At 40.9% G+C, this 26,596-nt stretch overlaps 1 protein-coding gene across 1 annotated transcript; it reads left to right on the forward strand.

The window, feature by feature from the left end:
* Positions 1-6,357: 6,357 nt before the first annotated feature.
* On the forward strand, positions 6,358-24,759 carry LOC147016439 (uncharacterized). The gene is made up of 6 exons (XM_085847848.1): positions 6,358-7,050; positions 7,201-7,308; positions 14,871-15,036; positions 21,064-21,193; positions 22,048-22,198; positions 22,874-24,759. The coding sequence occupies exons 1-6, from the start codon at positions 6,358-6,360 to the stop codon at positions 23,147-23,149; spliced, it is 1,524 nt and encodes a 507-aa protein (XP_085703974.1). The 3' UTR covers positions 23,150-24,759.
* The last annotated feature ends 1,837 nt before the right edge of the window (positions 24,760-26,596 follow it).

The raw sequence follows: 26,596 nt of genomic DNA on the forward strand, positions 1-26,596 counted from the left end.
AAAGTGTTTTTTTTTTTGGACTCTGCGTGTCTGACAGTCAAACTAAATTGAAAATCATTCCAAACAGGAAACTTAATCAACGTCATAAAGGACATAACAACAAGCACGAATAACTAATATCGCGTTTTAAATCATGTTGTGAAAGATCAGTGCAATATCAATGGCGGTAAAGACAGTGTTATCAATGGCGGTAAACCTCCAAATTATTCACTGGTGCTTTTTGTTTTTTTCTCCAGCCTTTACTATTTCCATTGAATTATATACCTGTTTCGACAAATCACCTTGCTTGCACTTCCAAATACCTTGAGTTTAGCAGTACTTGGCCAAAATTTTCTGCTCTCGGTCTCGACCAATCAAATTTTCTGCAGGCTCTGGGAGAGGTTGGCAGAGGGTTCAGCGTTGGACTGTTCCGCTGACCCATCGGCTTCGTATGGTTGCCATCGCGCCTGTCATTCAAAGTTCACGAACAAAGCTAATATAAACTGTGCTCGGAAATGCAAAGCAAGAGTTGAAAAGATCCTTCCCATGTCATTTTTCTCATGACTACTTGGAAGAAGGTGTTCTATGAACTCTCTACCTACCCTCACCAGAGAAGAGGGTATTGCACATGGGTCTGGTTGTCTGTGTTTGTTTGTCCACACAGAACGTGAGTGTTTTTCACTGCAACCACTTGTCAGTTGACATGAAATTGTCACCACAGGAACTGTAGAATGTTTTACTGATAATTATGATGTCATAGGTCACATGGTGTAGCAACCATGTTGGAAAAAATGAAAAACCTTGGACCTCTGTATCTCTGAAACCGCACCAAGGAAAAAAAAATTGAAACTTGGCACATAGCGAGTACTCCTCATGGGGAAATAAGTATGATTTTTTATGACGTCATAGGTGCCTTCGTTATGACATCATAATTCCATATGTGGAATGCTACATCTGATCAGTATGAAAAATTTTGAGGGTCATCTCGGGATAAATTGGTCCACAGAAAAAAAATAAAATTGATGATGCCATCAGTCACATGGTTCAGCAGCCATATTGTTTGAAAAAAAAAAAAAACCTTCAACAATCTTATTCTCTGAAACAGCTGAACAGAGAGAGGCAAAACATTACAGGTATGACAGGTATATAGGTATGACCGCCTATTCATGAAGAACAAAACATTCACACATATGATGTCAAAGATCACATGGTTGCCTGGTGTTGGCTTAATGGCTGGAGTGGTGGGCTTGGGATCCTCGGGTCCAGAGTTCAAATCCCGCTTGCTGTTGAATTAATACCAGGTGGGGTTGACTTAGCCTCTCATCCTTCTGAGGTTGGCAAAAATGAGTACCAGCTTGCTGGTATCCTGCATCGGCATGGTGACCCATCCAGGATTGTGCCCAATAGCCCAGGAGACTGCTTAGGCAGCACCAACGCTCTGCACAGAGTATGGTCCAAATGGATGGATGGATCACATGGTTTGGAAGCCATATTGGAGTTACCTTAAAACCTATTAAAAAAAAAAACTTCTTCTCCAGAACGGCTGGACAGATAGAGGGGAAACTTCACACACGTTCCCCAAGCCTTGGAGATACCAGGATGTTCATGAATAATTATTGATGGGTCACAGTACGCCAGTATTGTACTCTTAAAGCAACATTGCAAATATGCCAGAAAGAGAGCATCGAGTTCAATAAATGATTGTGACCGTTTACTCGTAAAACATTCTAAAGATGGGGTTGGAATTCAAAAACATCAATTTGGCATTGCAGCACACCTCAAAACAATGCACATATCATAGTCCATGATTGGTTCCTAAAATGCATGGCCAAGCTGTCAAGAAAACAGATGTTGCTAGCACAAGGAAGTAATACGAAACTGGAACGCCACTCGGTAGAGTGCATACCTCCGCCAGGCTGAACAGTTTAGGTTTTGTATCCCACCGATGGGCCAGATCTGGATCTGGATCTGAACCAAAATATAATCGGCTCGTTCTTGTCACCTAACCAACTAATCCACATAGTTTTATCCGAATCCTTCAACAACTTTTTGAGATATCATGCTGTGTATAATTTTTGGTCCCATCTCTCAAGTTGAAGTGTACCGATGATAAAAATTACAGACCTCTACGTGCTTCGCAAGTGGGAAAACCTGCAAAATCGGCAGTGTATCAAATACCTGTTCTCCCCACTGTATGTATATATATATATATATATATATATATATATATATATATATATATATATATATATATATATATATATATATATATATATATATATATATATATATATATATATACTAGTAAAGGTGCCCGCCTTCAACGGGCGTCACTGGCAACATATGGTAAAAGACAGATAGCATGAATGTATTTTAAACAATATATTATATCATTTTTATCCATTGATTATCATTCAGGTTTTCCCCTTCGACTGTCCCACAGGAGCTCCACTTTGATGACATTACCACGTAGTTTAGTGACTACACAACGTGTACCATTCGTGAGTTCCAGAGGATCCATAGAGCGCATTAAAATTACAGGGCACCCTACTTTAAAATGATCCAAAAGGCCGGATCAGTTTCGTCTCCATATTCATATGTTGTAGAATTTAGCTGATTCTGAAACTGTTAACAGCATGTCGATCGGATGGTTCTGTGATTTTCTACGGTAGTAAACAGAAGTACGACTTAAGCCTGTACGCCACTATGCGGAGACCCGAGGACCTAATATTTCACAACAAACTAAAAACTCACAAAATTTGAAGATATTTTAAATAAACAATTTATTATAATATCAATTAAATATCATTTTTATCCATCGATAATATGAATTGTTCTGTACAGCTATAGTTCTCCTGGGATCTGCGCATCCATCCACAATCTATGTTCTAATGAAGTGCAGTAGGAATAATAAAAAGTTGGATGAACATGAACTGTTTAACTACCATCATCATCAAAACGAATTTTGAGGGGCCTCTTAAAGAAGACAATCATATCATTACTATATATGTCAAAGCTTGTTTCATTTCATGCAGTAACAAAAATCTGATGGTGGAACAAAAAAAGGGGCGTGCCGAAATATTAATGCAGATATATACATATATATATATATATATATATGTATATATATATGTATGTATATATATATATATATACATACATATATATATACATACATATATATATATATATATATATGTATGTATATATATACATACATATATATACATACATATATATATATATATATACATACATATATATATATATATATACACATATATATATATATATATACATACATATATACATATATATACATACATATATACTTATATATACCTATATATATACCTATATATACCTATATATATATATATATACATATATATACATATATATATATATATATATATATATATATACATATATATACATATATATATATATATATATATATATATATATATATATATATATATATATATATATATATATATATATACATATATATACATATATATACATATATATATATATATATATATATATATATATATATATATATATATATATATATATACATATACACACATACATATACACACATACATATATGTATATATCTATACACACAGGCATCCATGCATACACGCACATATATGCATACTTTCATATTTGCATATGCATACAAACACATATAAACACACAAACACAAATATATTATATTATTACTCTCAATGAAGGAGAGGGTATTGCATTTGGGTTTGTCTGTCTGTCTGTCTGTTTGTTTGTTTGTCCATGGGGGTTTTTTTCTTTCGCGTTTTTCTCCACAACCGCTTTTCGGATTGAGACGAAGTTTTTATCATTGGTGCGACTCCTCATGTAGAATATTTTAATGATAATTATGACGTCATAATCTTGTGGTGTGGCAGCCATATTGGATAAACGGAAAAACTTTGGACCTCTGTATCTCTGAAACCGCACAAAAGAAAAAATTGAAACTTGGCACATAGCCTAACCCTAACCCTAATTTGCTACTACATAGCAAGTACTCCTCATGGGGAATTAGTGATTTTTTAATGACGTCATGTGTGCCCTCATTGTGACATCATAATGTGACATCATTGTGACATATCTAGAATGCCACATCCGATTAGTATGAAAATTTTTGAGGATCATCTCGGGATAAAATGGTCCACAGAAAAAAAATATTTCACGACATCATCGGTCACGTAATTCAGCAGCCATATTCTTTAAAAAAAATAACCTTCAAAAATCTTCTTCTCTGAAGTGGCAGAACAGATTGAGGCAAAACTTTACATGTACGACCGCTTGTCCATGAGGAAGAAAATGTTCACACATTTGATGTCATTGGTCACATGGTTTGGCAGCCATTTTGGATTTATCCCAAAACCTATAACAAAATCTTCTTCTCCAGAACGGCCAGACAAATCGAGGGGAAACTTTACACAATAGTTCCCCAAGCCATTGACGTACAAGTGTGTTATGGAATAATTGATAGGTCACATGGTTTGGAAGCCATATTGGATTGAAGAAAATATTAAATAATGTTTTCTCTGGAACCGCTTAATCAATCGATGTGAAACTTCACATTTATGATCTCGTGGAGATGTTGAATACATGTTTTAAATTTCAACTTGATCGGACACATGGTTTGGCAGCCATATTGGATTTACCCTAAAACCTATAAAAAAAATACACCACTCCAAAGAAGTCCTGGCGAGGGTTTGCAATGTCTGATTGCTCTTTTTCTTGTTTATACGAGTTATGTTGTCCAACTACCAGCAGCAAAGCGTCAGATTCAGTGGTAGTCTGTATATAAATGGAGCCAAGTTTCTCCATCTGTAACGATTTAAGCTAAAGATTTTCTGCTGTCATGTAATCATACAAACGGTACTACTGGAAAGGTAACAATCCATTGACTTGGAACAAAAATTCGTTAATTTTACTTGCCTCTTTTAAAAGCCTGTGTTTCTGTGTTTGAGGAAGAAGAAGCAGAACCTCGAGCTTTAATGTTGCGGTTCCAACACTATCGTTTATTATTCTATCACAACAGGATCCCTTAATAACCGAGCTATCATAACTAATGATACACATCACACCGTGTATATATATATATATATATATATATATATATATATATATATATATATATATATATATATATATATATATATATATATATATACCTGGTGTTGGCTTAGGGTGGTGGGCTTGGGATCCTTGGATCCTGAGTTGAAATCCCACTCGGCTATTGAATTAATACCAGGTGGGGTTGATTCTGCCTGTCATCCTTCTGAGGTTGGCAAAAGGAGTGCCAGCTTGCTGGTATCCTGTGTCGGAGTGGCGACCCGTCCAGGATTGTGTCCAATAGCCAAGGAGACTGCTTAGGCAGCACCAACGCTCTGCACAGAGTGTGGTCCCAATGGATGGATAGATCCAGATATCATGGGTTGTGAATGTGTCACCAACAAACTTTTTGGTGAACCAAAAAAGAGTGCCATCCATCAGAAACTGGAAACACTTTATCCTTGGAGCCTTGGGAAATTTGTTTTATTATAAAAGACGTTTATATATCATAAATATGTTCATCAAATGTTGTTTGCTAAAACTCATGAATAGAAAGCGCCACCTGTTAAGAGCTGCGAATAATTAAATAATTCTGGGTCTAGGTGTACAAAGGTGGTGACTTTTTAAGATTGCTCTTCTACCAACATGCTCATTGCTCATGGTGAGTGTGAAAACCAGTTTGCTGTTGTGTCATGAAGGATGTATCTTTCACAGCATGGCTTTCACTGCTTGAAATAATGTATCGCAGGGGTTAATCATGTAAAGGATGGGGATGGAGGTCGTTTTTAATCATCATCTAAGGGATGTGGTGAAGGTACAATAAGATTTTTGTCTTGAATATTATTTTTTTCAATCAATGGATTTAACATTTCTAAATAAAATAAACATTTCATCTCATTCAGTTGTGAAAGTGAAATAGCCACCACTCTGCTTTCAAAAATATTAGCCAGTATGTGCCGACACCCAGGAATTTGGCAACGGCATGGGCACACACTGGCATACCCTTTTTGAAAAGTCATGTGGGCTATTTCCAATTGTATAAGCAAGTGCTGCCAGACAAGACGGTTAGACTAACATGGCTGCTGAAAGGCCGATTATGTGAAGCAGTGCCTTACCAACTAAGCACCGGGATAAGAGTGTGTAGTCAGATGCTCATCAATCATTAATCTTAAACTTAGACTAGGTAAGTCTAGACTCCAGAGGAATATTCTCTCACTGAACTATCATGTAAGTATGAACTGCCACAATTGTATCTTTACTAATACTGTTATATTAAGAAACCTAATGAGTCGCTTGATGTGTCATGAACAATTTTTACTGCTCGAGTTTAGACAGGAACCTCAGGTGAAAACAATTTCGCCAATAAGTCCAATCTTCTCTGCCTTTTACCAAGCAGCAGAGAATGATGCAGCTTGTGGAGCCAAAGCAGAAACCGCAGGGGTCGTGGAGCCCACATCAGGACGAGAAGGCGACATTTTTACAGCTGGAGAAAGTTTTACTCAGAAGAAGGTCAGCAGAACCACCAAGATGAAGGCAAAGCGACCAAAGCAAGAACAAGGCCCTGTGAGCATAAAGAAGGGCCCAGAATTTGTGGGTTACTCTATGGCTGTACCACAATCTCAACCACACAACCTTGCGACCTTCACATCACTGCACTGCCTGCCTCACCAACAAATCCTGAACCCCCTGCAGCATATTGCCTCAACGCAGTCTCAAACCTTGGCTGCATCGGTTGCGGTCACCACAGCAGCAGAAACCAGCACAGAAGAAGGAAGCACTCGTGGAAACCTTCAGGATTCATCTCCACCGGTGTGTTCTGGGTTTCAGGCAACCTACACGCTTTATCCCCCTCCCGGTCCCTCTTCACCATTCGTTACACCGCTGATGGCTGTTTTGCTGCCAAGCCTGGTCTGCCCACCTGTCTCTCAAGAACTTGGGGGCCAGTTTATTGCGCATCTTGGTCCTGCCCCTGTTGTGGTAAATGCAGCTTCCCCACATCCTCAATGTGCACAATTCTGCTTCCCGGTGGCGGGGTTTCCTTGTCCCAGTGCTGCACCCCCGAGCCCTCCACCTGCATCCCCACCCCCAAGCCCCCATTCAACCTCACCAGAATCTCTGTTTAACCAGTCGCAGTGCAGCTCCCCACTAAACCTGGTGCAGATGGAAAGGGTGAGAGGTCAGAGGGTGGAGCCGCACAGTGGAGAGTCATCTTCAAATGAGGACAAACAACAAAAGGTGATGTTAATAGTGAGACATAATCACATGTACTCTCATCAAGCATGGATGTGTGTGTGTGTGTGTGTGTGTGTGTGTGTGTGTGTGTGTGTGTGTGTGTGTGTGTGTGTGTGTGTGTGTGTGTGTGTGTGTGTGTGTGTGTGTGTGTGTGTGTGTGTGTGTGTGTGACCACACATATCCCTCATGTCCTACATCCTGTAACAAGTCAGGAGAATTAATTAGCAATGATCTAACTATTAATTATAATCTTCGCTGAAAAATCAAAAACAGGCATTTGTGAATTAACGGCTTCAAAAGATTCTCCAAATTTCTCACTGTATGCTCATGTTTATTTAAATGTAAGATTTAGCAATAAAATTGCAGGATTATATTTGCTTGAAATTATTAATATTGTTGCAATTATGGAAAAGACCACCATGCATTCAAAGACATACATGTAAAATTTTCCCCAGATAGATATTTCTTGAGTTTGTACATGGACATAGATTTCCTACCCATTGTTTACACTTTAGAGGGAGATGTGTTGCGAGTGTAGCATGCTTATTCTCGGAGAAATGTCTCCCGACTTTCCTACTTTTGGCCCATTGCCTCTGTGTCGGCTTTAGCCTCTACCTGCTCCGACTTCATTTATGCTATGAACTGAGCCATTAGTATCAGCATGTCAAACTGCACTGGCGGTGTTGATCCACTGTCTTGCGCCATTGGTGCTGCATTTTCCAGGAGGTAGGCATGGAGATGGAGGTAGTGGTGGGAGTCCTCAATTGCAATGGGTGCCTCAACTGCACCCCCTACTTGTCCCTCTTCCCCAATGTCACCTTCCTGGACCATGGGTACCTCTATATCCTCCACAAAATCCACCTAGACATGCTCACCTTAGTCCGGCATAGTTGTAAAAACAATTTGACTCAAATTTCACCCTGATCGTGCTCCTTATAATTTTGAGATGCGCTCGTCATGTCCCGGGTCCAATCCAATCCCACTCCTGACATCAAATGTTACATTTGACATCAAGGGGTGTCACATCCCACTCCTGACACCAAAGTTGTTAGGAAGTCAGGGTTCAAATTTCACTCCTGATGTCAAATTTTATGGGTGAGGCTCGTTAACATAGTATTCCTCAGCGCCGGGAACTTTAATCCCTGGATATGGCCCAAACGGTCTGTTCTTGCACACTATGGTCTCGCGGTGCCAATCAGTGGGGTAACCGTTCTCGTATAACTATTGCAAAAGTGCTATGCCAGATCAGTGTAGGAAAGGATGAGATTGAGCAGGTCGGAAACGTGTAACGTTTTAACAAGCACATTTATTCAACAAGCGCAACAAGGTTTATTCAATCAACAATGGCAGGTGTTTACAATAGCAATCTTGAGCATGTATTTACAATGGATGGACAGAAATCACAATGAAAAGACACAATTAAAATATATACACTACCGGTCAAAAGTTTTAGAACACCCCCATTTTTCAGTTTTTCGTGAAATTTAAGCAGTTCAAGTCCAGTGAATAACATGAAATGGTACAAAGCTAAGCGGTAAACTGCCAGAGGTTAAAAAAAAAGTTTAGGTTACCAAAAACTGAAAAATAATGTAAATTTCAGAGTTGTTAAAAAAGGCTCTTTTCAGGGAACAAGTAATGGGTTAGCAACTGCAGCTGTTCTGCAGCAATGGAAGTAAATTAAGCCTTGAAAGTTGATGCAAACAATTCCTTCAGGTGTCACAACTTTTGATGATTAGTTACAAACCCTCTGTCTGTATAAAAGCAGTGTTGGAACAGATTGTGTTGCTACACCCTCTGAAGCATTATTTGGACAATATTTCACTGCAGGAAGTAGTATATTGCTGTCATAATGGTGAGAAAAAGACAATTAACAAAGGAAGACAGACAGACCATGATAACCCTTAAAGTGTAGGTCTTTCCTTTTGAGAAATTGCAAAGAAAGCCAAGCTGTCAGTGAGTACAGTTTCCTACACCATCAAAAGGCACTTGGAAACTGGAGGAAACTCTGACAGGAAGAGGTCTGGCAGACCCAAAGCCACAACACAATCAGAAGACAAATTTCTGAGAGTCAACGGCTTGTGTGATAGGCGGCTCACGGGACAGCAGCTTCAAGCACAGCTTAACACTGGTCGATTTCAGGAAGTCTCAGTTTCAACTGTGAAGAGAAGACTTTGAGCTGCAGGTTTGATAGGTCGAGTGGCAGTAAGAAAGCCATTGCTGAGATGGCAAAATAAGAAAAAGAGGCTTGCCTGGGCCATGAAGCACCACCAGTGGACAACTGAAAACTGGAAGACGGTTCATCACGCAGGGTTTTTGTACACCGTCGAGTAGACGAAAGGATGGTTCCTCAGTGTGTGACACCAACTGTCAAACATGGAGAAGGAAGCGTGATGATCTGGTGCTCTTTTGCTGGATCCAGAGTCGGCGACTTGCACAGAGTGACCGGCACTCTGAACCAAAAGGGCTACCACAGGATTTTGCAGCGCCATGCAATACCCTCTGGTCTACGCCGAGTTGGTCAGGGGTTCATCCTACAGCAAGATAACGACCCAAAACATACCTCCAGGCTTTGTCAGAAATACCTTAGAAGAAAAGAACAAGACGGTAGGCTTCAAATCATGGAATGGCCAGCACAGTATCCAGACTACAACCCTATCGAGCTGGTTTGGGATGAACTGGACAGAAGGGTGAAAGCAAAGCAACCTACAAATGCAACACATTTGTGGGAACTTCCGCAACAGTGTTGGGAAGAACTTTCCGAACAATATTTGATTTCCATTGTAGAAAGAATGCCACGAGTATGTTCGGCTGTTATATCTGCAAAAGGTGGCTACTTTGATGAGTCAAAAATTTAGATTAAATTTTGTTCAACAAAACAATTCCATGATTTCTTTTTTATCTGCAATTGTTTATTTGTTCGATGCTTTAATTTCAGAGTACATTGAAACATTAAACTGCTTAAATTTCAGGAAAAACTGGAAAAATTGGGGTGTTCTAAAACTTCAGACCAGTAGTGTACGACAATTCAGACTACTTTTGCACTTATGGAGCCCACTTATACAGTCTTATTTATGCTAAAGACAGGATATGGTGTGCCATCAATAATTCCGAAGAAACATTGAGAGGAAGCTTGTACCATGGGCAGACTCATGCATCATGCAACCTCCCCTTTGGTGGCTCTTGTGGTCCAAATAGGCAGACTTGACCGCTTAACCAAAGCACTCATGGATAGGAGAGCTTGATGGGTGAGAGCGAGATGAATTAAAAGTCCCGGCACATGAGATGAGTCGAGAGCAGAGTAGAGATGAGTGAAAAGGTCCGAGAGCAGTTTGCGGAGGAGAACGATTGGTGCATGAGAACGCCCGGTGGAGAAAGCGATGTCGAGTCAAGACCTCCAGGCAGATGGGATGAGTAGAGAGCGCTCCTGGCAGGCGAGACGAGCGGAGAGTGCTCCTGGTAGGCGAGACGAGTAGAAAGCGCAGTATGACAGGAGAGCATTCCTGGCAGGTGAGAAAAGTGGAGAGCGCTCCTGGCAAACGAGACGAGTGGAGAGCACTCCTGGCAGGCGAGACGAGTGGAGAGCGCTTCTGGCAAACAAGACGAGTGGAGAGCACTCCTGGCAGGCGAGACGAGTGGAGAGAGCTCCTGGTAGGCGAGACGAGTGGAGAGCGCTCCTGGCAAATGAGACGAGTGGAGAGAGCTCCTGACAGGCGAGACGAGTGGAGAGCGCTCCTGGCAAATGAGACGAGTGGAGAGAGCTCCTGACAGGCGAGACGAGTGGAGAGAGCTCCTGGTAGGCGAGACGAATGGCGTACCGACTGGTATTGAGCGTTAAGATCGACATGGAAAGGCTGTTTCGTTCACAGAAGCGCTTGCCGATCTGCTCTGGTTGAACACCAAATTAAATAAATGATTCAAGGGAGCATGATCTCTTGTTCAGTACTTCTGTCACTTGATCAGGCTCTCAATACCACCAACTTCATCCACTCATTTTTACATCCACTCTCCACGGAGGTCAAGCCAATCTTCCTTTCACAACCACCGAGAGGGGGTGGGCACTGAGCAGTTGTTATTGTCTCCATTGAACGCGCGATGACGTCAGCTACAGCGAACAGCTGCAGCACTAATGATCACCTCCATTGTGTCCAAATGGAGAGTTTGGAGTGAATGAAGAGAGAAAGTCCATTTAATTCCATGGTGATTTGCACATGACTAAGGATCCTTTTTACGAGTTCACGGTAATTTTGGGTCGACTGTATTGAACGAATAGGTAATTCATGACATGCGGACTCCTGAAAGAGAGGTTGGTTGTGAAGTGGCGGTATTGGGGGTTGAGAGGTGAAAAGGATGAAGGGAGGAGTTTGAGATGGAGTCACAAGCGGGTAGATTGTTGGACTAAAAGTTGGAAAGTCGGGGGACATTACTCCGGGAATGAACATGCTAAGCTCACAACGCATCTCCCTCCCAAAATCCCTCGAGATACTGGGTTGAAAATCGAAGTACAAATTCAAGAAATATCTGTATGGGGAATATCCTGCGTGTGTCTGAATGCTTGGGGGTCTTTTCCATTACTGTAACAATATTCATAATCTGTACAATTGTTACTTCAGTCAACGATTGCCATCAAACTTGTGACATCACTTCCAATGGTCATCATTCATGAAAACTGTAAAAATTAACCAATATGATGTTTGTACATTGATCTAATGCTCATTGAGGAGCTTGTACATAAATCAAACATGGTACAAACATATTGGTGGACAACAATGTATGTTAATATTAATTACTAGGACATTATTATACAATATACAAATATGTAGTAAATGGGGATTTCTAACGGAGTTCCGAAAAGTTAAAGCCTTTGGTTCAGGTGAGAATGTTAAACAGGGCTACCTCTTTGAAAATCAAACATTTGACCTTCCTGAGTTAATTATGATGTTTGATCCTTTCAAAGTGAACAGCAAAGGGCAGAGGAGCTCCTTGTGAGCCAACAGCCATCCGTTTCTAGTGCCCGATTGTGTCTGCGGACGTTGTCAAGGCTGGTGGAAATGCTGTACTCATGTCTCTGCTCTCCTTGGAACCCAGGCATCATCCCAACTGACTGGAACAGGGGCCTTGTTGTCCCTCTCTGGAAAGGGAAGGGTGATCTCCAGTACAGCAACAACTACCGAGGGGAGATGCTGTTCTCAGTCCCGAGCAAGGTCTTTGCTTGGATAATTCTGGAGAGGGTTCGCCACCATCTGCTTGAGCACCAGCGTCCAGAGCAGTCAGGCTTTACACCAAAGAGGTCAATGATTGACCGTATCCTTACTCTTCGGGTCCTCACCGAACGCAGACGAGAGTGTTGGCAGGGGCTGCTTGCAGCTAATGGTCATCTCTGCAAAGCGTTTGATTCAGTGAATCGGGATGCCCTCTGAAGGATTCTTGGTCTTCAAAACTGATCAATCTAATGTTGGAACTATACTCTGATACTGAGAGTGCTGTGAGATGTGGTGATCCCAACTTCAACTTATTTCCAGTTGTTACTGGAGTTCGTCAGGGGTGTCTACTGGCCCCCATACTTTTCAGCACTTGAATGGACTGGATTCTAGGGAGGATGTCGGAGAGATCAAGCTGAGGTGCATCGATTGGGAATGTCTATATCTCTGACCTTGATTTTGCAGATGATGCAGTCATCTTTGCGGAGACTCTAGATATCCTTCTGAGGGCCCTCGAGGTGCTGAATGAGAAGTTGGAGCTGCTGAGATTACGGGTTTCCTGGGTCAAAACGAAGATCCAGGCTTTCCAATGACATCTTGGATGCTGCTATCTTGCCTGTACCTGTTTGTGGTGAGGATGTTGAATTCACAGAGAGATTAACTTACCTTGGCAGTGATATTCATGTCTCTGCTGGCTGTGAACCAGAAGTCAATAGATGACTGGATTGGGCCTGGGAAGTCATGGATTCACTGGATCATGGGGGTGTGGTGCTGTCATTACCTGTGCAGGAGGATGAAAGTCCAAGTCTTCAGGTCCTTGGTGCTTCCAGTCTTGTTCTACAGATGTGAGACTTGGACTCTGACCAGTGATTTGAGACGGAGACTTAATTCCTTTGGTACCAGGTCTCTTCGGAGAATCCTTGGCTATCGCTGGTCCGACTTCGTGTCCAACGAGCGGTTGCTGAGAGAAACTCAAAGGGATTTGTTACCTGCGTAGTCCGTTATCATCAGCTGCTACTGTTTGGATATGTGACTTGTTTTCCTGACGCTGATCCTGCTCACCAGATTTTCTCAGCGAGGGAGCCTCGTGAGTGGAGGAGGCCAGTGGGCCGACCACGTGCCTCGCGGTTGCAGAAAGTTGATCAGCATTTCGAGGAGATGTGGATGGGCCAGGCATCTGCCTGGGGAATGGCCAGACTGAGGCCCCTTGAGTACCGGCGGAAAGTGGACGCAGCGACGCGCTGCTCTGGCGCTTCCTCCCATACCTGACCTGACATTCCGAGGCAACACATTCAACCCAGCTTGAAACAGAACTCCTGTAAAAGGCCTTGGGAAGATTTCCTTCAGAGCTCTGTGCAGCTCGTTCATCACAGAATTCTGAATGTTCTTGAGTCTATCATACTGATGCAAATTTCATGTTTCAAAGATAACAATACACAATGGATACAGCAGCACAGTATGTAAGATTTAAATGCAGAGTTAGAGCTGCGTGAGTCTTTGGCTGGAACACCAAACAAGTCATGCGGCTGCGGGGCGGACATCGTTGTACTGCTGACCACAGCCTGACCTTGTGGGATGAATTCATAATTGAACTGACTTCGATCTTTATTGCCATAGTGTGTATATATATATATATATATATATATATATATATATATATATATATATATACATATATATGTCTTATTCTGGTGGGGGGGCTTGTTAAAAAAAAATTTGGCTTGTAAAATCCTGGCTTATGGAAGAGTGAGTTGTCAGAGGGTGAAAGGGAAATGGATTGATAGTGGTACCATGGGGTCATAGATGGATACAACGAGCAAAGGAATTAATGAACAGGGAAGAGGAGAGAGGGGAGGGGCGGAAACACAGTAACCTGCAATTAAGACGGTTGGTTGTGTCGAGTTAATGGGGGTAGAAAAGATCGTGGGTATGGATGGAGAACGACATGATATAATGGTGCACCACTTGCCTGAAGCCATGGAGACTGAACCCTTTCCAGAAGGCAATTCCACAAACAGGAGAATAGAGGAACAAAGCTGCGGGGGTGTGGTCAACCTGGATTTGAGGAACTCGACCAATAAAGGTTTACTTGAAGGGATATGTGTGTCCTGGTGGGGGTTGAGGGGGTTGCAGGGATTAGAAAGTAGAGAGAGAGAGAGAGAGAGAGAGAGAGAGAGAGAGAGAGAGAGAGAGAGAGAGAGAGAGAGAGAGAGAGAGAGAGAGAGAGAGACACCAGAGACACCAGAGGAGAGGCAGGAGAAATCAAAGTGGCCGCTCTGACCTGCCTTCAAGGTTAAACTCTGTGTTTTTTTTTTTCCTCTTAAAAAAAAAAATTTCAACACCTTTTCCATCCTTTTTCACCCTCAGGATAGTGCAGTGCCATTATCTGAGCCTGACATGTCTCCCAGTGAACTGCTGGACCTGCTGAGAGAAGAAGCATCTCGTAGTGGATCGCTGACCTCCGGGTCCGGTTCTGCTTCTGGTTTCATAAGCTCCTGGACAGTGGACTCCATCTCTGGCTTAGACAGTACAAGTAATACTCCCATCTGCTTTTTACTATAGCTCTTCCATCTACCTTGCATGTCATTGATCCTGTAATATTTACTATATATCGGCCCTTAAGGGTAAATCAAAAGCACTTCCATACACTGACTATAATGGAGGAGCTTTTAATGTGATATTGCATTGCAATTAGTGGGGACTAGCCGCGTCTTCCCGTCACTTCGCTGACAGGTTGAAAGTCAAAAGACAGCACGTTGCACTTCACAAACATGTTGCATGTCCGTCAGTGATTCCAACTGGGGTTGTAAAATGAAGTGAAACATGCAAAAAACTAGAGGGGGAGCACTCGGTAGAGTGCAAAACCTCCGCCACCAATACTGCTGGGTCACTCAAGTCAACCTTATATCTTATTCATTAAATATGATGTCAACAGTGCTGACAGAGTTATAGTTATTTTCTCCATTTTTTTTGGGGGGGGGGGTTGGAAATCACTTAAAACATGTAGAAATGCAAAAAAAAATTCTCTATTTTTTTTTGGGGGGGGGTGTAACAATTTTTTTAGGGGGTTGGAAATCACTTAAAACATGAAGAAATGCAAAAAAGATTTTCTAATTTTTTTTGGAGGGGGGGTTGGAAATCACTTAAAACATGTAGAAATGCGAAAAAAATTCTTTTTTGGGGGGGGGTAAAAAAAAAATTGGGGGGGTTGGAAATCACTTAAAACATGTAGAATTGCAAAAAAAAAAATTTCTCGAACAATTTTTTTTCGGGAGGGGGGGGGGGACCAAGTCCAAAATTTAATGGCATGATCCTTGGACCATACCTAACCCCCCCTCCAAGTTTCGTCGAAATCCGTCGAGGAGTTTTTCCGTAATACTGTTCACAAACAAACAAACAAACAAGCAGTCATAGACTGGTACTTACGAAATCGTCAACTTGACCTCTGACCTTGTCGAATAAAATCTCTCTCGAGAAGGTAGTGAGGCAAACCCGAAGTTTCTACAATGATTCTGCACCAAACCATCAAAAATCGAATGTTTTGGATGTTTGACCTCACTGTGACCTTGACCTTTGACCGATTTCGATCAAAATCTAATCCATCACCCTCCTGAATCACGTGGTGTAATTTGACATTGGTAGCTTCTTCCATTCTCGAGTTATCATGCCGACAAACAAACAAACAAACAGAAACAGAAGTCATCAATATACTTACGAAATCTTGAGATTTCGTAAGTAACAAGCAATCATAGACTGGTACTTACGAAATCGTCAACTTGACCTCTGACCTTGTCTAATAAAAGCTGTCTCTGGAGAAGGTAGCGACGCAAACCAGAAGTTTCTACGATGATTCTGTACCAAACCATCAAAAATCGAATGTTTTGGATGTTTGACCTCACTGTGACCTTGACCTTTGACCGATTTTGACCAAAATCTATTCAGTGCGAGCCATCCTCCTCCTGAATCAAGTGGTGTAATTTGACATTGGTAGCTTCTTCCATTCTCGAGTTATCTGTACCAAACCTTCAAAATCGAATATTTGACCTCACTGTGACCTTGACCTTTGACCGATTTCGACCAAATCTAATCAGCACTAGCCATCACCCTTCTCAATCACGTGGTGTAATTTGACATTGGTAGCTTCTTCCGTTCTCGAGTTATCGTGCCTACAAACAAACAAACAAACAGAAACGGAAGTCATCAATATACTTATGAAATCTTTAGATTTATTAAGTCACAAACAAACAAACAAACAGTCTTAGACTCGTACTTACGAAATCGTCAACTTGACCTCTGACCTTGTCTAATAAAAGCTGTCTCTAGAGAAGGTAGTGACACAAACCAGAAGTTTCTACGATGATTCTGTTCCAAACCATCAAAAATCGAATATTTGACCTCACCGTGGCCTTGACCTTTGACCGATTTTGACCAAAATCTAATCAGCACTAGCCATCACCCTCCTGAATCACGTGGTGTAATTTGACATTGGTAGCTTCTTCCGTTCTCGAGTTATCGTGCCTACAAACAAACAAACAAACAAACAGAAACGGAAGGCATCAATATACTTACGAAATCTTTAGATTTCGTAAGTAACAAACAAACAGAAAGGGGTGAAAACAGTAACCTCCGATCTTCGATGGCAGAGGTTAATAATATTTTAACATGTAGTTGTTGCCGTTGTCGCCGTGACAGTGGTTGCGGTTGATGTTGTTCGTGGTGGTGCGCTCCTTCCATGTACTATTGTATATTTTTTTTCTCTTGCTTCGAGAAGTATTACTGTACATAATTTTGTGTGTTCCTTCCGCGTCCATCATGCACCTTATTCTAAATGGTTCCTTCTGTCGTACCATTGGATAGGCTGGACAAGCATCCGTACCTCAACCAAAATCAAATCGGCTTGTTTTTGTCACATACTCAACTCATCCACCAAGTTTCGACGTAATCAGTCGCAACTTTTTGAAATATCGTGCTACATATCGTTTTTGATGCTATCTCTCGATAGTGAAGAATCACTTAATATACTAGAAGAGCACTCGGTAGAGCGCGTACCTCCGCCCCATAATGCCTGGTCCATAAGAACACATCGGGCCCAATACATTTTTTTTTAAATATAACGCTATACAGTACTACAAGGTGTTTAGGCCAATCTCTCAATGGGGAAGAATCACTTTAAAAAAAACTTAAAATAATTCTCGTATCTGGATTCGGATTCGGATCTTCACCAAAATCGAAATAATTCTTCCTCGTCACAAACTGAACCTGTCCACAAAATTTCACCCGGATCCGTGCACAACTTTTTGAGATATCCTGTACACAGGCAAACAGAAAGAAAGGGGGTGAAAACATCACCTCCTTCACCTTCGGAGGCAGATGTAATTATCAGTTCCAGATCCATATCCGGATCTTCACCAAAATTAAATCAATTCGTCTTTGTTACACACATATTTGTCAGGTCAGTCAGGTTTATTGACTGCCACTGGTAACATGTCACCCAGTGCTACCTGCGGTGGGGTCAGGTTGTCGGTGACTAAACCGACACTAAACAAGGAGGTGGGTTTGGTTGGATTAACGGGGGGATTTGGATGGGGGACGATAAGAGGTGGTGGTGAACAGCTGTTTTGAAGGCTTGGAGAGAAGAATTGGATTGAACAGAGTGAGGGAGTTTGTTCCAAAGGCGGGAAAAAAGAGGAATGAAAGAGTGAAGGTGAGCAGTGATTCATGATTTTGGTAGTTTTACCAGAAGGGGGTTGTTGGTGGACCTTGAGCGCCCTGTGGAAATATGGGGGGGGGGACAAATCGCATACAGAGCAGGGGGGGCGAGACTGGAGAGGAGACGGTAGAAGACAGAAAGACCACCGTTTTGCCTGCGGTGAGAGGCCCAAAGACTCAGCCTCATCGCGGGAGATGCCAATGAGATGAAATGCCCTGGTTTCTACAGCGTGAAGCGGATAAAGGTGGGAGGCAGGAGCACCAGCCCAGAGGGGAGAGCAGTACTCCATCAGGATGCGCACAAAAGCTTTGTAAGTGGTCAGGAGCTCAGGAGTGCCGAGGAAGGACTTTGCACGATGGAGGATTCCCAGTCGGCGACTGGCTTTGGAGGCCTGCTTTGAAATGTGGCTTTCCCAGGAACGATCATGGCAGATAGTGAGATCCAGAAGCTTGAAAGAAAGGACTTCTTCCAGAGGAAGGGAATTCAGAGAATGGAGAGAAGAAACGCTTTAACAGTTGGATTTTTTTAGGCAAGGTATGAAGGAGAGGTAGAATTGAGAGCAGTCTGTTGAAACAGTAGAAGAGTAGTGAATTATGATGCAGTAAAAAGAACCACTCGGGTGAAAGAGGAAGATGAAGCATTATAAGAGATCGTTTTTATTATTATTATTGTTATTATTATTATTATTTTTGAGAGAGTTTTCATCAGGTTTGGTAATGGGAAGGTTGTAGATAAAGTCGTGAGGTGAATGGTGAATTTGGCTCGGTAAACACAGAGGGTGGAAACAGATCACGTGGTTCCAGGAGAAGCACGTGGCTATGGGAGGAGTAAAATCAAAAGTTTATTTATTTATTTATTTTTTATTAAGGATTGCGTAAGATTCAGAAAAGGAAAGGTTGAAGTAAAACCGTGGAGGTGTATGGTGAATTTGGAACGGTAAACGCAGAGTGAAGCTGATGGATCGATGAAAAGTATCAGGAAAAGGGTAGAGAGAGAGAGAGAGAGAGAGAGAGAGAGAGAGAGAGAGAGAGAGAGAGAGAGAGAGAGAGAGAGAGAGACAGAGAGACAGAGAGACAGAGAGACAGAGAGAGACAGAGAGAGAGACAGAGAGAGACAGAGAGAGACAGAGACAGAGACAGAGACAGAGACAGAGACAGAGACAGAGACAGAGACAGAGACAGAGACAGAGACAGAGACAGAGACAGAGACAGAGACAGACAGACATAGTTACAGGAGGTGTATAGATAGAAAGGATACAAGGAAGAATATTGTTTTTTTGATGGATTTTTGGAGATTAGGTAAGATTCAGGAATGGAAGGTTGGAGGAAGAAATCGTGAAGGTAATGGTGAGAGAGGGTCAGCTCAGGAAGAAGAAAGATGGTGTGCCGGCAGAAGGATGAAGAAGAACTAGGAGTATTGGGACTCATGGGTATGCAGGGCGAAAAGGTCATTTTTTTACATTTAAATTTAAGACAAGACACAGAGTGTTTAGTTGGGAGGGATGGGGGCCGTTGGGAAAGTGGGGAAAATAGGAATTGAAGGTAATAGGGAGAGAATACAAATAAAAACAAGCATACACCTCGAGGGGAAGGATGGGTAGGCCTCGAGGAACCTGTTAAGGCAAGGTCGACGAAAACTCACAAAATAGCACGATTTTTGAAACAAAACCGAGCTTGGAACACACAGTGAACATGTAGGTGAGAAAATAAACAGTTAAAACGTCGCATATAACAACCAGAAACTTTACTTTGAGAAAGCCGACAGAAACCCCAAGAGAATCTGCCGTTGCTGCAAACCCAGAACCGGAAGTGAAAGTGATTTCACATAAATAGTGAGACACCCAACCTGTCCACCAAGTTTCGTCCGAATCCGGCCATAACTTTTTGGAAATATTGTGCTAACATCGTTTTTGGCCCCTTCTCTCAATGTAGCAAAATCGCTTTAAAAAATTGTCGAATCCGGATCCGGATCTTCACCAAAATCGAAACAATTCATCCCTATCACACACACCCAACCTGTCCACCAAGTTTCTTCCAAATCCATCCATATCCTTTTGAGACGTACTACTCACCGACAGATAGACGAAGAAATAAACAGGAGTGAAAACATAACCTCCATCCACCTTCAGTGGCGAAGGTGATTAGGGATCCCAGGTAAAGGGACGTATACTAAATAACAGCTGACAGGGCTCCATTTGATGCTGGATAGGATATAGCCCAAGTTCTCACTTTTATAGCTTGCGTTAAAATGAATGCTCACAGATTCCACACAAACAGTTGAGTTGTAGAAATGATTGTCGAGATTTGGGAGCGGGGGTGGGGGGGGGGAATTAAAATGATGAAAAGGTTGAAGGAACTTGGAAAATTGTTCAGGTTGCCTGATGCTGAAGTTTGTTTATTTCTATCTCCATATATTACACACAAAATTGTCCATTTTACATGTCCTCATACTGATACTTATTTTCATAAATAAATTAAAGAAACAATGAATGAACCTCAGTATCTTACAAACTCACGAGGAGGAATACACACAAATGGTCATGAAATGGGCCGTTAGGGTTCAACCAATAAATGAGGTCTTCACATGGCTAAGTCTCATCATAAACACAAATGTCCTCATTGCAATTTGGTAACTATGTGAGTATGTAACTATAAATTACAAAATGTTTAGTGCATGTGTATTTGACTGCATTGTCCACCAGTCCCTGTTAACAACTGGCCATACTTCGTAGATGTTTTACCATGCCTCCTCTCATCGATATGCCCATTGTCCCCATCCTCAACATTTTCCCGGTTCTTCATCTCTCCACCTGCTTTATGAAGTTTACACGCTTCCTTAATTGTCTTGCAGGCAGCAGTGGACCTGGTCAGATCAGACTGCACAGTAATGCCATTCAGAAAGAAATGGCACACGAGTGGTCATTTGTTCAAAATAGCAAGGGTGATCCTGAACTCATGATGTCATACCAGATGCCCTCTCGGTGAGGACTCAGAGCATTCGTGGTTGCAAAAAAAAAGCTCTGAGATGTTGATAGATATGCACTAAGGAAAACAAGTTTTCAATTGAAGCAATTTGTTTGGCATTGCATCACCAGTGATACCTGTATAAATTAGAACGGCACTCGGGAGAATGCATGCCTCTGCCAAGCTGAACAATTTACATTTTCTATCCCACTGATAGGCCAGATCTGCATCCGGACGTTAACCAAAATCTAATCAGCTTCTTCTGGTCACCTATCCAACTCATCCACCAAGTTTTGTCATAATCCGTCCATAACCTTTTGAGATAACGTACTATACACCTATATCGTTTTGGTCCCATCTCTCAATGGTGAAGAATCACTTTCAAAATTAAATAAGTCTCGTATCCAGTTTTGCATTCGGATCTTCACCAAAATCTAATCAATTTGTCCTTGTCACACACCCAATACGCCCACAAAGTGTCGTCTGAATCCGTCAATAACTTTTTGAGATACCGTGCTCACAGACAGACAGACATGGGTGAAAACATAACCTCCATCCACCTTCGGTGAGGAGCTAACAACAGAAACAAATGGTTGCAACTTATAAAGGAACATGGAGTTCCGCTGATTGGATAGTGAGATGCAGAGGTCACGTGATCAAAAAGAGAAAAACTCAGTCTTTGATTTGATTATCATTCAAATACCTTATCCTGTTCACTTCTTTACTTGGTTTTATGCTTATCATTCTGTATCCTCTAAACTTAGCCTCCTTTGACGTGTATTTTTATTTTGTGTTTTTTTTTTTTTTGCTGAATTTATATACTAATCTTCTCATTATCATTTGCCATGACTCTTCATCATTGACCCATCAGTTCTGGAGAGATAGTTCTAGCGGCTGACAGAGCTGCACTTTGTGTGCTCGATGACGTACAGCCCAAGTTCTCACGTGCACAGCAAAAAGAACTCTCTGCCACTCACACCTGGCTACTTCATGGGAGACTACCCCCTGCTATGGATCTTCAGGTGGGGATTATACTGGCTTTCTTGAAAGTGCTACTTGGTTTTGAAAGAAACTGGTGGTGTAACTCAGCACTAATGGCCTAGTGTCTACTTTTCTCTTTATTCTGTCTATTCTCTCCCTCTCCTCCTTCTCTTCTCTTATCTTCTCATCTCTCACATGCATATTGGACTAGGAGTCAATTTTGAGTTTGACCTACAGATCTCGCCATTTTCCATTTTGGGGAATCGTGCCAATTTGCTGATAGTCACCCCCACCCACCCCCCAGCCTCCAGGTATCTAAAATTTGTTCATGGTTCAAATGATAACTTGCCTAATCTTGTCGAAAGACACCATGCGGTCTTTAACATCCACCAGCTCATACTATCAGATGGGTCCCAAGCTTAATCTGCACCTAAGGGATGGCTTTGTTATCCAACACGATGCCTGCAAAGCACCAATCCATCGGTTTATAGTTGGGTGGGGAATCAAGCACAAACTAGACAACTCAAGGTAAAAGCACAATCTTTGCACCTTCCTACAAGGACGATCAAGAACTGGCAATTATTAAGTGCACGGGTTGATTTTAACTATGATAATGACTGAATGATGAGTGTGAATGATTGGCAGAGCTGACAATTTCACCAACTGATGATTATGACTTCTAATATAAATCAAATTATCTTCCATTTCTTATCCAGGTGTGTGCTGGCTGTGGCAGTGCTGAAGGAGGGACAGGGGACGTGCCTCTCGATCTTGACCCATCCGATTCTGATTTAGTGGAGGTTTTTGCGCCACAATCCAGTGCCTCATATTCATTGCAATCGAAAGCTACAACATTGCTTCCAGCAACTTTACCAGGAGATGCCGCCACAGCCACATTTCCGATGTCCCCAAGTACCTTTAGGCCTGGCACACCAGATGATGATGGCACTAAGCCTGCCCTCAATCCACCTGATAAACCTTCAGCATCATAGTGCAAAGGTTAAACATTGGATCAAACCAATGCACTCACTCTACAGCAGTGGTGATAATTCTCTAAGAAGAAATCACGAAGTAGTCTCACTTGGTAGGCAAATTACCGGAGAATCTCTAAAAATCAGTCTGTAATTGGGACAGGGCTAAGTTTGAATGAGCTACTTCAGTGAAGTATTTTGATTTTTGAATATAGTACATGCGATTAGCTTTGATGTGATTTTTGAACTTGGTTCCTAGAACTCTAATACAATTGTCCAACACACAAAGCCATGACCACAAAATGTAAACAAAATACTATATTTTTTATAAAGATAGACGATACTCATAGAGGATGAAAATTGTAGTGAAACAAAAGACCAGGAAGGAACCCAAAAAGTAATAAGCAAAGATGGAGTCATCAGAGGAAAAATACATTATGTATCTGTATATCTTTATCTCTATCTTTCTCATTTTCTTTTTTCTTCCACCATTATTCTTGCCTTTCCCCTCTTTCTCTGTTTCATCTTTGTTCATTTTCATGCTTCTCACAGTCTTTTCATCATCTCTCACTCAGAATTGGTTATTTTTCACTTATCTCTTCTTTAAAAATAATTAAATAAAAATTTCATGGCCTGTAACTATCACCTTTCCTTCTGCTCGTCCGTCATCTCCTCATCACACTTTCTGCTTCGACATCCACTCCCTCTAATCACACAATCAATCAACTGCATGCCTATCTCTGGTATCTCTGCAACTCACTGTTCTTTAAGTTTGAATCATTCCATATCCTATTATTTTTGAGTATTATTGTCAACTTTTATTCCTATTCCTTTTCTGACTTTATATTTCCTTATCCTGCCATGACATCATTATTAAACCAATTACAATTAAAACATAAAGAATACCTCTTAGCATTTAATCCATAACTCAACCCTCACCTCCATTGTGCTTTGATCCAAACACTTAACGTTTAATGCTAAATCACTCAACGTCTTCATCCAAGATGCGAAAATATAAATCGTATATTTCAGTCTACAATTGGGTACAAAAGTCTGAGTCCACTTCAATGCCAAACTTTCTCATACCTTTATTTCACACAGCAATTGTTCATAGTATTGAAGATATTTATTTATATTCTCTCATTTAGCATTGTTATTATTGACTGAAACTTTGTCTAAAGATACATGAAGGGTCAATACATTTGAGAGAGAAAGCTAAAATTTATATGAGCAAGTCTCATTTTGTTCATGAGTGCATGATTAAATTGTTGGGAAAAATTGACTTAATCAAAATCAATAAACTAATTAAATCAATCCCAGATGGAATTGAGGGAGTTTTCAAGGCAAAAGGGGTCACACTGATGATCAAATATATGTAAAGATGGATTTGATTTGTCCTCTTATAATAAGTATTGCTATTTCCTTAAGATCTCATGGAAATCCCAAGAAACTGCTTTTGGCTTCATATTATAATGACTAATTTTTTTATCCCATCAAATTTATAATTTTGACACTGGTTTCATATTATAATGATGTCTTTTGTTAGCCCATCAAATTTAATAAATTTGATACTGGACTCAGACTTTTGTACCCCACTGTATATACTGGAAATTACATTGAATATATATATACACACACACACACACACACACACACACACACACACACACACACACACATACACACACACACACACACACACACACACACACACACACACACACACACACACACACACACACACACACACACACACACACACACACACACACACACACACACACACACACACACATCAGGGTGAATAATCAAAAATCCTAAAAACAGTTATTCGAAACAATAGATTATTTTATCGTGTAATATTTATTTCCATAAACATAGCATAGTTTACATGGTCAGGAGAGTTTTACCAGTAGTGTCATCCATTGGCACACTTCGTTTAAAATCTCATCATGGTACCAACATGTAATGACTTCCTTTTACAAATGGTGCTGTGTGGTTTTCACATCCATGAGCAGAGCATGGAAAGTTCCATCATAGACACAGGAAGTTCCATCATAAACACAGAAAGTCCCATCTTATACTCAAGAAGTTCCATCCTAAACACAAGAAATTCCATCCTAAACACAGGAAGTTCCATCATAAATACAGGAAATTCCATTATAAGTAAGGAAGGTTCCATCATAAACAAAGGAAGTTCCATCATAAACACAGGAAGTTCCATCATAAACACAGGAACTTCCATCATAAATCTGGAAAGTTCCATCATTTGTATGGAAAGTCCCATCATAGGCACAGGAAGTTCCACCATAAATATGGAAAGTTCCATCATGACATGGGAAACAAACTTCCATCATATACACAGAAAGACCCATCATAAACCAAGGAAGTTCCATCATAAATATGGAAAGGTCCATCATCAACACAGGAAGTTCCATCATAAATATGGAAAGGTCCATCATAAATATTGGAATGGTCCATCATCAACACAGGAAGTTCCATCATAAATCCAGAAAGTTCCATCATAAACACAGAAAGTTCCATCATAAATATGGAAAGGTCCATCATAAACACAGGAAGGAAGTTCCATCATAAACACAGGAAGTTCCATCATTAATATGGAAAGTTCCATCATAAGTATGGAAAGTCCCATCATAAACACAGGAAGTTTCATCATAAATCTGGAAAGTTCCATCATGAGATGGGAAACAAACTTCCATCATATACACAGAAAGACCCATCATTAACCAAGGAAGTTCCATCATAAATATGGAAAGGTCCATCATAAATACAGAGAGTTCCATCATAAACACAGAAAGTTCCATCATAAATATGGAAAGGTCCATCATAAATATGGAAAGGTCCATCATAAACACAGGAAGTTCCATCATAAATCCAGAAAGTTCCATCATAAATACAGAAAGTTCCATAATGAGTAAGGAAGCTTCTATCATAAATACAGAAAGTTTCAACATAAATACGGAAAGCTCCATTATACAGGGTGATTTTTTAAAATTTTATTTGAGAACCATAAGCAATTCTCATATACTAAATACTATAACCGTTAGGAACCTAATATTTTGTGGAAATGTAGCCTCAAGTTACAGAAACACAAAACACTCATTAATGGCTAAGAGAACAAAGTTATGCAATGCATGAAAGACCATTGCATTCTGTAAAAATTGGTAATTGATGTGCTGTAACTTGGCAAAGAATTATAATTGGTCCAATTTTCTTCTCAGAAACAGTAAATTCAGTATGTTCCATCAACATAATCGATGAGTTTCTTGGGCACCTTCCAGAAGACAAAACCAACCAAGGATGGTTTCAGCAAGATAGTGCCATGAGTCACACTTCATGGTACAGCATGAATGAAGTTAGGCTACTCTTGAGTGACCGTGTAGTGTCCAAGTCATTATGGCCACCCAATCACCAGATCTTACATCGTCACATTTATTTTTGTAAGGA

The sequence above is a fragment of the Eptatretus burgeri genome, chromosome 11, assembly GCF_056783735.1.
Source record: "Eptatretus burgeri isolate ZD-2024b chromosome 11, Ebu_testis_v1, whole genome shotgun sequence".
Classification (NCBI taxonomy): Eukaryota; Metazoa; Chordata; class Myxini; order Myxiniformes; family Myxinidae; genus Eptatretus; species Eptatretus burgeri.

Coding starts and splice junctions, on each gene's coding strand:
- LOC147016439 (XM_085847848.1), top strand. CDS start 6,358: ATGAGTCGCTTGATGTGTCATGAACAATTTTTACTGCTCGAGTTTAGA. Junction 7,051..7,200: donor TTGGTCCTGCCCCTGTTGTG/GTAAATGCAGCT, acceptor CTGTTTAACCAG/TCGCAGTGCAGCTCCCCACT. Junction 22,199..22,873: donor CCCCTGCTATGGATCTTCAG/GTGGGGATTATA, acceptor TTTCTTATCCAG/GTGTGTGCTGGCTGTGGCAG.